At 39.7% G+C, this 13,810-nt stretch overlaps 1 protein-coding gene across 10 annotated transcripts in view; it reads right to left on the reverse strand.

Moving 5' to 3' along the window:
* The window catches only part of LOC105485067 (ALF transcription elongation factor 2), a 613,671-nt gene that overhangs the window by 142,511 nt on the left and 457,350 nt on the right, over positions 1–13,810 (reverse strand). For 6 of the 10 annotated variants that reach the window (XM_071088433.1, XM_011747250.3, XM_011747249.3 and 3 more), the window contains 2 exons: positions 13,725–13,761; positions 13,282–13,333 (listed from right to left, as the gene is read on the reverse strand). In XM_071088433.1, coding sequence (XP_070944534.1) covers positions 13,282–13,333; positions 13,725–13,761 — 89 coding nt within the window. The remainder of the gene's footprint in view (positions 1–13,281; positions 13,334–13,724; positions 13,762–13,810) is intronic. The other 4 variants (XM_011747253.3, XM_011747251.3, XM_071088436.1 and 1 more) reach the window with 1 other exon arrangement.

A 13,810-nucleotide genomic window follows, 5' to 3' on the forward strand; every position in this document is an offset into this window, starting at 1 on the left:
GGTAGGCAGGTGAGCCAAGGAAATGTTCAATGTAGTCCAGGTTTGCTCATTCTGGAGAGGTCTTTCTCCAACTGGAGGCCTCTGGGACAAGTCAGGGAATAGAGTGAAAGGCTTCCCAAGTGACTGAAGATTGGAATGTAGTACAAACAGCACTCACTCAAAAGACTCAGTGATGATGACCGCAATAATCATGAGCATGACTAATAAAAGTATTTATCAAAAAATTCCTATGGACCAGGCACTGTGATAAGCACTTCAATCATTTAATCATATCATGTAGGTGCTATTACTACCCACCATTTTACAGATGAGGAAACTGAGTGATAGAGAGGTTAAGTAACTTGACCAAGATCACATGGCTAAAAGATGGTGGAGCTGGGATTTGAACCCAGCCATTCCAGCTACAGAGCCTGTCCACTTCAAGTTCTGCATTGTATTTGCTTTCCAGCCACATACATATGCACACATGCATGCATTTATATTTCTCCTTACGATACTACTTTTAAAATATGGATTAACAAATATAAGAGTAAAATATATCAAAAAATAGTATTACTTCAGAGCAAGTGACACCTTCTGGATCTTTCTTTCACTTTACACTCAATAATATTTTCTGGTTATCTGTTGTGTAGTAGGTTCTTCCTGTACCGACTGCTGAAGAAATAGGGGAGTGGATACCACCACTTCCACTCAGGTAAATAGATTTGTGAAACTATTATGTCAGGAGAGTCAAACATCCTGCTACCTGTGGTTCCACAGTCCTCAAAGGTAGAAGACTGGTGATATTTGTTTGTAGGGCTTTCATGGGCATTCCTTGGGTTTAGAGGTATATCAGTATATCACAATTCAATCATCACTATCACAGTCCCCTTAGTACCCATGCTGACCAAACCAAAATGAAAAGACTCTTAAATGAAGTGAGAGGCAATTCTACCTGAAGTCTTCAGATAGAACTACCCCTCAAGGTACTCTCCCACCACTAGGTGGTGAGAATTCCTATGGCTCCACATCCCTCAGTCCCAACTACTTGATATTGTCCAACAGGTTTAATATTTGATATCTGTTGTGTGCAAAATAGTATACCAATATTCTCAGAGTGAGAACATCACTTCTTGTCTGAAATTTTGCCCTTCAGAGAGTTAAAGAGTCATTTTCTATGTGTGGTGTTAGAAGTACAAATCAAAATCCTTTTATGAGATTGTTGAAAAAAAAATAAAGAAAATAAAAAGGCCCAATAACAACAACAACAAAAATCCTGTTATAGAACCACAGATACAGCCACTACTAATTATAAAGTCAGACACCCCGTGATGTGCTTGCCTTGGGAAAGACATGCACAAAGGAATTCCTGAAATTGCAAGTGCCATTCACCCTCATGTTCCTGAAAGCCAAGAGACCCTATGTTGCTTGCTTCATTTCCCTGGCTCTGGGAGCATCAATATGATTTCAGCTTTTATGCCACTAAGCAAATCAGTGACTGCTGGCCCTCTTGATCTGAAAGTCTGTCATGCGGCTGCTCTGCATTCCCCAACTTCCCAGAGGCCTGGGCACAGAAATCTGTGGTTTAAAAGAGGTTGTTATTTGGACCCTGGGGCCACTGGGGTTTTTCTGGGATAGATCCCCAGCAGTATCTTCTCTCAGTATCGTTATATCTTTACTGTGCATCTTGGCTTCTTGCCACTGTGAATACTGAGTATCACAGTTCTTTCTGAATAGCATAAATTGAGCTGAAGTTGATTTAAATTTCATGCAGAAAACAGCTTTGCTTCGAACTACAGCCATTTTTGTGTTAAAAATCCATCAAGATATAATCTTTTTGTCCCTCCTCCCCAAGACACACAAACTCTTTCTAGCAGATGGGAAAGGCAGATTATTTCAATTAAGAGGCTGTCGCTGACAATTGTATGCAACCTTTCTTCAAAGTTCATGGCAGCAGTGCACTTTTACATTTCTTAGTGACTCTGTCAGGATCTAATTTTCAAGGTACGGTTACCATAGTAGCAACCTGAAATTTTAATCCAGTAGTAAAGGGCAACACAGGTCACCAGTTTCAGGCCCTCTTCAATATCAAAATTTTAAAGAGCTGCATAAAAGCATGAAGATAAAGGGTAGACCTAGTCCCAAATCCCAATCTCTAAGACAGTGAGATTATAAAACGTATGAGATTTTTCTAAAGTTTTCAAATTCTTCTATAAGCACTAAAACTATTACTAAATTGAACAATGTTTCCTTGGGTATAATTGAGTGGAAAAATGCAGTCACTCTTCTCAGCAGTGTGAAACATCCAGAAACATGCTGGGGATATCTAATTAGGAGAGGAGTGGCATACATAGTTATTGATTTTAAGTCTATTGCTGTCTGACAGCACTGGCAGTTGATCTTTTGATTCAAACTGCATTGACAAAACACTTTTGAAAAATAACGGCCCAGATTAGCAAAAATAGCACTCAACTAGGAGTCAAGAAACAGGACTGAGCTTTGGCAACACTATTACCTGTGTGAGCTGGGACGCCTCACTTAGGTCACCTGGGCATGACTTTCCTCACTTCTAACATGGAAAGAGAACCAATGAGAGTAGGTGAGTGCAAAGCTCATTCATGAGCTCATCTGTTGACGACACAATTCACTACAGAGTCTGAGTAATATATCATCTCTGTTTTATTATATGAAGAAACAAAGGCTCAGAAAAGCACCAAATAAATTCATCAAGTCACATGACAGGGGAGTGAGAGCTCTGGAATTTAAGCCACTCGGAAATAGATGCCCCACATCTGTGACCTCTCTAGGACAACACTGGCTCCCTCCCCTGTCTCCTTGCTCCAGAAATTGAGTAAAGACCAAATCTAAAAGATTTAACAATATAACAATATACATTATGTGTTATATAACAGTATGTGTAGAAAACACTAATGCCAAAGAACTAGAAAGTAGTAGCATTATTAAGATTATTTTGTTATTTTTCCTTTGTATTTAACAATTAATAACAGTTCAATTGAAACCTTATGTGGGTGAGGCAAATAGGGTATTAAAAAAGGTAAAAAAGATTTGAATTTTGTAATCCAAGAATCCTGGAGTGAAACTTCACCTCCCTCAACAACTAGCTGTGTGATCTTGAGCAAGTCATTTAACTGTTCTGGGATGAAATTTCCTTCTCCATAAAATCAGTTTAATCTTATCAATTTCTCAGAGACATTATGAGGCTAGAAGGTGATTAAACAGGTGAACCAGTGAAATTGCACAGTGGAAAGAGCACCAGGCAGTCCTGACTTCTAATGTGACTACTGGCATTGGCTGTGCAGCCACAGGTGTTTGGCATTGTCTTTGAGCCCTTGAAAGGACAATCCTGGAAGTGATGATAGTGGTGACGATGGCAATGGAGATAGCGATATCCATCTCACAAGGTTGCTGTGAGCATGAAATAGCTGATGCTTATAAAATATTTGCCATGGTGCCAGGTATATAGTAGGTGCCAAAAGTGGTGGTTGCAATTACCCGAGAATACTGCTCACATCTAGATTGTTTTCTTCCTTTCTTTCTATACCATATGGTATACGAAAATTATTCTGGAGAAACCTAGAATGACCCTTTCAATTTTTAGATGGCCTAGACAATTTCCAGATATTATGAGCAATAGGTACTTTAAAAGATTTTTCTTTTGAAAAATATAAAAATATTCTATGTACTCACACCAGTTAGAATGGCTATTATTAAAAAGTCAAAAAAAAAAAAAACAGCTGCTGGTGAGGTTATGGAGAAAAGGGAACACTTATACACTGCTGGTGGGAGTGTAAGTTAGTTCAACCATTGTGGAAAGCAGTATGGCGATTCCTCAAAGAGCTGAAAGCGGAACTACCATTCGACCCAGCAATCTCATTACCGGTTATATACCCAGAGGAATATAAATCATTGTACCATAAAGACACATGCACACATATGTTCATTGCAGCACTATTCACAATACCAAAGTCATGGAATCAACCTAAATGCCCATCAAAGACAGATTGTATAAAGAAAATGTGGCACATATATCCCATGGAATGCTATGCAGCCATATAAAAGAATGAGATAATGTCTTCTGCAGAAACATGGATGGAGCTGGAGGCTATTATCCTTAGCAAACTAGCGCAGGAACAGAAAACCAAATACTGCATGTTCTCACTTACAATTGGAAGCTAAATGTTAAGAACTTACGAACACACAGAATGAAGCAGCAGATACTGGGGTCTACTTGAGCGGAAAGGGTGTGAGGAGGGAGGGGAGCAGAAAATATAACTATTGAGTACTGGGCTTTATAACTTATTGATGAAACAATATGTATAACAAATCCCCGCGTCACATGTACCCCCAAACCTAAAAGTTAAAAGAAAAAAAGAAAAAAAAAAAGAGAAATATTCTATGTAGTTACAAAATTGAGATCTCCATCTGGAATTTTTATGAAGTGGGCTTCTTATGCCAAAACAAGTAACTCCAGAAATTAGGCAATGGAGCTGTCAGAGTTATAGGTTGCTAAATTGTTAGCTTCTACTTTTCTCTGGATACTTTTCTCTCACTTATTGCTCTCTCAGGGACCCTAGAACCTTTGACAAGGACAAGGCAGTGTACTATGGGGTCGTACTGTAGATCTTCAGTGTCAAAAACCCACAGGGTAGCAAAGAAAATAAATTTTATTCTTTTGGTTTTCAGAAGACCTACCCCGACCCCATCTACTCCATCCCACCTACCCTGTCCCAGTCTTGGCAGCATATTTGTAGATGTCAATCAAATAGCTTTGAGACTTTTTCCTTTTTTGGTCTTCATTGTTAAAGGGGGTGGATGAACCACAAATAAAGGCATTTGTCAGATTCTTCAACTGATTTTACAGCTGTAATTGTGCATGCATCTGTGGTATTCTGCCAACACTGCTCCCTACTCATCAGTGTAAAATGGAAGGCTTTTAGCAACTCTGAGAAGGTGTCAAGAGCAGACCATTTAAACCTAACATTCCCAATAATGCAATTGTGGTAAAGGATCTGGCTGTTTGTGAGATGCTTGATAGGATGGAAAAACAAAATGAATAGTTCAGAAGCAGATATTTCTTCTCCTCTACTGCAGTCTCAGTTGGATTTTGTTTGTTTGTTTATAAATTCTAAGAAAGATCCATGGAGCTTGTCTACACTGTTGTTGTATGTTCTTCATCTGGGCCTGGAAGACTTGTCAGGGCTCTGATGAGTTCTGGCCCTGCAGCCGTCTGGGGAATCTGGGGACAAGGCAGCATATTCTGAGAATGCAGAATCCTGGCTTCTAGTCCCAGCCCTACCACTACCTCTCCCTAGGTGGGGGATTTTAGGAAAATCTCTTCCCCTCCCTATGCCTGGTTTGTTTTCAATTGGCTGTCTAACAGGAATGCTGTGCCACTCACATGGGCTAATGTATTGTGTCAAAGTGTGTTAAAATTATCATTCACTGTGCACATGAAAAATATCTCTGGCCAAGCGTGGTGGCTCACGCCTGTAATCCCAGCCCTTTGGGAGGCTGAGGCGGGTGGATCACGAGGTCAGGAGATCGAGACCTCCTGGCTAACATGGTGAAACCCCGTCTCTACTAAAAAATACAAAAAATTAGCTGGGCGAGGTGGCGGATGCCTGCAGTCCCAGCTACTTGAGAGGCTGAGGCAGGAGAATGGCATAAACCCAGGAGGCGGAGCTTGCAGTGAGCCGAGATGGCGCCAGCCATTGTACTCCAGCCTGGGTGACTGAGGGAAACTCCATCTCAAAAAAAAAAAGAAAAATATCTGTGATCATAGCACTTTACAATGTAAAAACTGAAAAAAGAGTGTGCATGTGTGTATGTGTGCATCTCATTAGATCAAACAACATTAGAGTGACCTACTGTTCTGGGATACAGAGCATATGTATGCATGTGTGTGTGCATGGGTGTGTTATCACAACATTACATTCAATTATATAACTGAATTTTTTTTAACTTTGGTCCCTTGCTTATTAATTTCAGTGCCTTCCACCAGCATTATTTGCTTCACTCCCAGTTACTGTTTAAAAATGCTGAGAAGAATTTGGAAATATGCCACTGTGGTTGATAACAGATGGGGATATTTTTGAAAATTATTTCACCATGAGGATAGAAAGCCACTTTCTAATTATCAAACAAGTTGGTAAGCATGAAAGGCGATGGATGAGTCTCTTATAAAAATAGACCCAAATATCAGTTTTCTCTTCTCTTTAATGTGGCATGATGGACATTTCTGAAGGGATATGCCACCAACATCAATCTTACATGAATTTCATTTTTGTGATGGTCTAAGTTCCTTGCAGGAATAGATCCTTCAGCCTCACTGAAGGGAACATTCTAGAGTCCTGGTGACACAATCTGGATGCAGGCCCTGAGTTGAGGACAGATCTGTCTTCAGTGCCCATGTCAGCATGTGTAGTATATGCAAAACCTAACTCAGTTATAATATTTAGATCTAATACTTACCCTGTTTTAAAGCAAGATGGCATTGCCATTTTGGCTTGCATTGTGGTTAGTCGATTTTGTCCTAATGCCTGGGCAAGATCACACCTGACTGAAAATCAGTAAGGCCACCTCCAAATGACTCATAGGATGGCTTTAATGTTAAGTTAAGAGCATATGTTCTGGAGTCAGTCCTGTTCTGTCTCCCTCTTTGTTACTGTGCCACTTTGAGCAACTCACTCAATGTCTCTGAGCTGCGTTTCTACTTCTGTACAGTATAATGATGATGAACCCCATGGGATTGCTTGTAAGGAGAAAAATTGCAAGGGAAGTGCCTGGCACATAGTAGGCACTCAATTAGTACGAGTTCGTTGGGTTGCTGGCATTGTCGGTGCAAGTCTTATCTTCACTAGACCATGAGTTCCTTGAGACAATGATGTGCAGTGTTTCACCTTGAGTTACCAGTGTATAGCCCAGAGCCTTACATATAGTAGGTACTGAATGCATATTTGTTGGAAAAAAAATGAAATCTAGTAGAAAGGAAGAGATGTTTGCCTTTACCTAGAGAGAAAGAGAGAGAGGGGCAGAGGGTGGGGGAGAGGGAGAGAGAGAGACATTTGCTTTCAATTACAGAGGTGTCTCAAAAGCCGAGATATACAAATCCTATGATAGACTTAGGTCCATGAACACCACCACAAAAATCAGATCTAATCTTTCAACTATGACGGCTGAGCCAATCCATCTTTGTTTCCAGATTTTGTGATAGAAATGTAAATCTACAGCTCTCTTTGAAGGGAGCCCCCATGTTAGATCTTGGTACCCATTAAGCCCCGGCAGCTTCAGTGCTTCTTGATGCAAACATTCCAAATGCCAATATTGCTTGTTGTCACATTAGCCAATATACAGTCCTCAACATAAAATCCTCTTGATGTCTGATTACTCTTCTCAAGGACCTCACACTGATTCATTTCAAACTGTGAATTACCTTTAATTCACAGCTTGAACAGGCTGCCAAATTTTGTTTTCTCTGCTCCCAGGTGGTTGCCCCTGATGCAGTGGAGAACTTCCAAAAATATATTAAGTCCTTAGGAAAAGTTGGCAAGCTCAGAGATGCAGGCCATACAAGACAAGTTAAAAGCAAGAGTTGCTATACTTCTGGATTTAAAAACCAGAATGTCTGCAACTAGTAAAGTTACCAAGATTACCAGATTATCAGGAGAGTTAGTTTGGCTACTATGAGTCTCAAACTGATTAGCAGTACTTTTTTTGTTTTTTTGTTTTTTTGAGACGGAGTCTCCTTCTGTCGCCCAGGCTGGAGTGCAGTGGTGCGATGTCGGCTCACTGCAAGCTCCGCTTCCCGGGTTCATGCCATTCTCCTGCCTCAGCCTCCTGAGTAGCAGGGAGTACAGGCTCCCGCCACCATGCCCAGCTAATTTTTTGTATTTTTTATAGAGACGGTTTCACCGTGTTAACCAGGATGATCTCGATCTCCTGACCTCGTGATCTGCCAACCTTGGCCTCTCAAGGTGCTGGGATTACAGGCGTGAGCCACCATGCCCAGCTGCAGTATTTTTAAATTCTAAGTACCAAATCATGTATTCTGATTAAGAATTAATCTGATTAATAAAATAACAGTCATTTCTTCCTTGCCCCATTACACAGTCACTTTGCTACCAAAATTGCATACAAGTAGCAGATCAAACATCTACATGGGGAAGAATATATGAAATTGCTAGAAAGTGGGTTATTGCTCTGCAATAATGCATTGCAGTTCTTAAATTTCAAATTAAAATCTCAAAGGAAACATTTTCAATGATGAAAGCTTTGGTAAAAGGATGGCCAGGGTTGTAATGAATATCAATTAATTTTTAGTAAAAATATTTTCAAAATTGATCTAAAAATAATGTAATTCCTGTATTGGTTATAGCAATCTGGAAAACATTTTCACAGTCTTCCTATTCTCTTTGGTAATGAAATTTTCATAGCACTTACAGAAAACTTTAGAAATAATGACATTTTAGTTACATAAAACAGTTTTGACCCAGTTTTGTGTCATCAAAAACAGAGCAGTATAATTTCTTGTGGGACTACATCCCACCAGGTTGTAGGAATGTTGTGTCCAGGTACAAAAGGAAAACTTTGGCATACTAAATCCCTGAACTTATCAAATCCTGTGAGGAAGGGCAACTTAGCAGGATGAGAGGGAGCTTTGAACTCACTGGGCCCTTGGCTTGCATTCAAACTTTCTTACTTAGGAGCATTGTGACTCAGAGGGCTCTTCTATATGTTTGTAGCCAAAATATCCATTCAGAATAAGTGGGCATGACCAGTCTGTCTTCCTACTGGACTGTGTACACCTCAGGAGGAAGGACTATTATTCTAGCTTTGCTTTGCTCATCTGTAAGATGGGAATAATTTGGAGCACCTCCACGATGCCTGGCAAGTTTAATAAGGCAATGTACATAAAAGCACCTGACACTTGTTCTCAACAGCACAATAATTATTGTTTGTGTGTGTCATTCCTGTGATAGTGTAGTGCCCTTTCTTCCTAACTAGTGCTACAATCAAGGATGTCTTCATGTGACATGCATAACAACCACCCACATGTAAACTCAAGCTGGCCTCAACCAATCTGTCTCCATAAGACCTTCCATCAACTCTCTGACTCCAGAGTTGGGATGTTTTAAAACATATAGTTAATACCATAAGTTGGCAAACTGGTTTTATAAAAAAAAACAACCCAGCATTATGGCTATATTAAGATTTTATGGAAACTATCCAGGCATTCTCGACAGCATGGTTTAAAACACAGGAGCTGCTCAGTTAAATGGGGGTCTGGATGGTTTTCACCTGGACATAGTCCAAATGCTAACAACCAAGTTTTACAAAGGAGCTTGATATTTGGAGCTGCCATCTCCTCAACAGTACTCACAAACAAGTTAAGAACTAATTGGATGTACACCCTTGAGTTCATAGAACCTGCCTGAAAATCCTTTTCGGGGCAACTTAATGCATCTTATGTGTTCCTATCTATGATGGCCCATAAAAGACCAACAGGGTCATGCATTTGGGAAGGCCATTGAACTGACAGGTAAATGGCAAAATGTTATAATCCGCTGGATGAATCAATCCAACTGAACAAAGAAAATCCAAGTTCTTCGGTTTGGTTATGTTTTCTTCCTCATTGCTCTTTAATAACTTCATTAAGAAACTACAGGTGGTAGGCACCTGTAGTCCCAGCTACTCAGGAGGCTGAGGCAGGAGAATGGCATGAACCCGGGAGGCGGAGCTTGCAGTGAGCCGAGATTGTGCCACTGCACTCCAGCCTGGGGGACAGAGCGAGACTCTATCTCGGGGAGCAACGGGGGAGGGGAGGGGGCGGAGGAGCGGGGGGTGGGGGAAGAAAAAGAAAAACTACAAAGTAACACAATGTCTGGTGAGTCCATTCAGAGCCTGAATCCTGTCATTGAAATAAACAGATCTCTTTGAGACAAAATAGACAGACATGATATTACTGTGTAAACATACAATTCCACAGCCGTGAAAATCACAATTTCACCTTCTTATGCCCATGCTTCACCCTGTTTTTTGGGACAGAGACATTTTTGAGGGAGATTAGAAACACCGTTTGATTTAGAAGACCTAGGTGGGCCCTGTTCCAAGACTGTAACATAGCTCAGAATCATAGAGGCTGAGGGGTGGGAGACCAACTTTTCTCCTCCAGAAAGTATTGATGATTAAAGTTAAATGTATTTTTATGTTGCTAGATTTAATTACTAAAAAGTATAACTGCTTAAATTTGAACACTGACAAGTGTTTGTTGGTGTAGCTGCATGTGTAGACACATATACTCATTAATTTGTTTAATTCCCTTTAACAGACTCTGTCTGTATAGTTTAAAATAAAAATAAATTCTCCTGTGATTTAACCTCATATCTTCTGTATACTAGGTCAGTGCTTTCCCCCACAATACCACAACTGACAGAAAGGAGGGGATTAAACCTAGGTCTCCAAACTTCCCCAATTCAGTACTCTTGCCTCGTAAGCATTCAGAGTTCCAGCTGAAGCAGGTAGGATGTCATGGCATGAATGGACACTGATAAAAAGCACTGTATGCCAATGGAGTACACTGAGAAGAAAAATACCCAGTTTTCCAAAAAGCCAGTCATATTGTTGGGGTCAGGGTCAGAGACAGCAGTAATTGTCAAAAAGAAAGAGGGAGACTGGCTAGTTCCAAGTTTATACTCAGGCACACTGTGGCCAATGTTTTCAGACCTGGTGCCCATGTGCATAATCCTTATAAACAATGCATACTCCAATGGAAGATCTGCGTTTTGTCAACCAGGGAAAACAGGCCAAGATGAGGAAAAGTAATGAAGTGTCCCAGTAATTAAGGGATTCTGTTTTACAAGACTCTAATCTCTCTTTACTGCACTGTCAGGAGTGTGCTTAGGACACTTTCTGGCCTTGGGTCTTTCCTGCATCATGGCTGACTTACAGGCTGCTTCTCACCAAGGTGCAGACATTAGCAGTCTGTTTACACTCAGAACAATCTTAATCACCTGGAGGATTACCCTGCCAAATGGAAAATCCTAGGAGGTGGCTTAAAAAGCACACCGTAGCTCAATGTGGGAGAATGATAGTAATGGCTAAGCCAATAATTTGGAAGCTAAAAATAAAAATAACTTTATTACAATTCTGATCTGTCCTATGTTAAACCCATACCCTACCGTAAGAAGGAAACTTATTCCAGCTAAAATCTGATGGACAGTGCTTGGACTTCAGATTAAACAGACAAAAAGAGAGGAGCTCATTCATAAAATGAACTCAGTGTCTTCTAGTTTTACTGATGCTTCCTATAGAGTATTTTAGTTGTATTGACTACACTATATATTACTGTGCTGCGAAGTACTGTTCTCTGGAAATGCAGCCTCTAACTATAAACCACAATTGACAAGTTTATTTCTGTTAGTTACAAACTACTGAAACATTGCATTCTACAGTATATATAGCAAGCAGCATATTTCACAGTGGGAGCCTAATACTCTTTCTTTAGGAGTAAGTAATTTTACACAGGAAAATATATTTTTATATATTTTCCAAGTTTAGAAACTTGTGTTGATTTTCTAAGCGCGTGTGAGTGTGTGTGTGTGTGTGTGTGTGAATCTTACTGACTTTAATGGGGATGAAGTGAGACAAGTGTGAAGGCAGGGAGGATTAGATCTATTATTTCCTAGAATAACAAGGGGGAGGGCAGTTCAAAACGTGATTAATGGAAAAGCTAAAATATACAGCATCAAAGATGACTTTGATTTTTGTGTTTTCATATAATTTGGTCCTTAAATCGGGATTATGGTTTTATTATCCCCTTCTCTTGTTTCTTCTTGCTTCTTAAAATTGAGAATTCTTGGTTGTTGAAATTGAACTTTGAATTAGAAGGCCCAGATCAGTCTAGAAAAGCAAATAAATGAACCAGTGATGGGATCAGGCCTTTGGGGCTTTGCTACTGCCCTGCACCAAGAATGTAGAAATGCCACTTACTTTCTCAAATCCTCAGTCTATTTGGGAGTCATTCCCAGTTGTTTTATGCAATTATTCATGATCTTCCAAAAGGTGAGCAATTCACTTCAAGGGTGCCATTAGGCCACTTGAATGTCATAAATTATTTCATTTTGAAATAGTCTAAGTGTGTGCCTATTACACAAAAAATTGACTTCCATTTTCTATTATTAGGTACAAAAGAAGTTGTGAGAGAAATAATACTCCCTTGATACTCTCTTGGACAAATGGATATTAGAAAATCTACAATAGTTAATCTGAGGAAATTGGTTTCTCCAAACTCCTCCTTCAGTTAGCATTAATAAAAAATGAAGACAGTGCTGAGTGAATTGCAGGGCCCTGGCTTCTGAACTTCAACCTACCGTCATGTAATATCTTATTCCAGCTCTTCCTGGATGCCCTTGTTTGTCTTTAATATACAGGCGCCTGATGACCTGCAAATAGTGAGGTTTTGGGCTGACTGGCCATAGCAATCCACTCAACATTTCAAGTCCAATCATGGCTGCTTAGATTCCCTCGTCCATCCCAGTCAGTGGTGACTGAATATTGTGTACTATAATGTCTTTAGCTGATATTATGCAGCGTTTGAACAACTAGTTAAAATGTGAGAAACAAGCCATCTAGAGTTTTCCTTTTTCACTGAAATCACAGTTGTTTTCATATCCCAGGTATTGACCTGGTCTGTATTTACAAACTTAGAGAGCCTAATGGTGATCTCATTAACTTTTACTGTTACTTACTTATTATGGGTCCTATAATCTGTTTGTATCACTCCAAAATTAATATGCTAAAATCCTCACCCCCAAAGTGATAGTATTAGGACATGGGTATTTGGGGAGGGGATCATGACATGAGAATTGAGCCCTCATGAATGGGATTAGTGCCCTTATAAGAAGAGGTCTGAGAGAGACCCCTCACCCCTTCTACCATGTGGGATTAGAGTAAGAAAACAGCTTTCTATGAGGAAATGGTCCCTCACAAGATGCCCTTTATGCTGTGCATTGATCTCGAACTTCTGAGGCTCCCAAACTATGGGAAACAAATTTCTGTTGTTTACAAGCCATGTTGGTTATAGTATTTGTTATAGCAGCCCAAGCAGACTAAGACAATGGGAAATCTGATTCTCCCCCCACCCCAACCAAACTACATATTATTATGAGTCAAGGTTCATAATTTCAAGGAGCAGAGGAGAGAACATGATTAGATCAGCATTGAGGCACTGTTTCCTTGCCAGATATCCCCAAAAAGGCCTAATTTGGAAATCCAACTACTCACGATTTGAAAGATACTGACTTTGTAGAAGCTCTGGTGGTTGGGTCATTCCACTCTGAAAAGAAAATATATAAACAATTACTGTTCATGTTTCTACTGTCAAATGATTATTCTGAATTAAATTGATCTCCAAACATGCAGTCCCCCAAGTTACCTTCTTGGGATAAGTAACAGATTTAAAAAAAAAAAAAAAAAAAAAAAAGAAGGAACCAATTAGATATATCATGGGACTGGAAGTCATTATGTTAAGTGAGAAAGGCCAGGTACAGAAAGACAAACTTTGCATCTTCTCACTTATTTCTGAGAGCTAAAACTTAACAATTAAAAAAACTTTTTGTTATTGTTCTTCTTTCACGTTTTAATGATTTTAAGTAGGAAAAAGGAAAAAATGAGGGAACAGAGAACATGGATGTTTGGACTAAGAAGGATTTTTCAAAACCACTTACTTTGTAAGGTGAATCCTGGGGTCAGATGCTGCGATTCCTACAAGGAAGAATGTATATGACACAAACATTAGTTAGATGACACAAGG

The sequence above is a fragment of the Macaca nemestrina genome, chromosome X (assembly GCF_043159975.1).
Source record: "Macaca nemestrina isolate mMacNem1 chromosome X, mMacNem.hap1, whole genome shotgun sequence".
In the NCBI taxonomy this organism is placed as follows: Eukaryota; Metazoa; Chordata; class Mammalia; order Primates; family Cercopithecidae; genus Macaca; species Macaca nemestrina.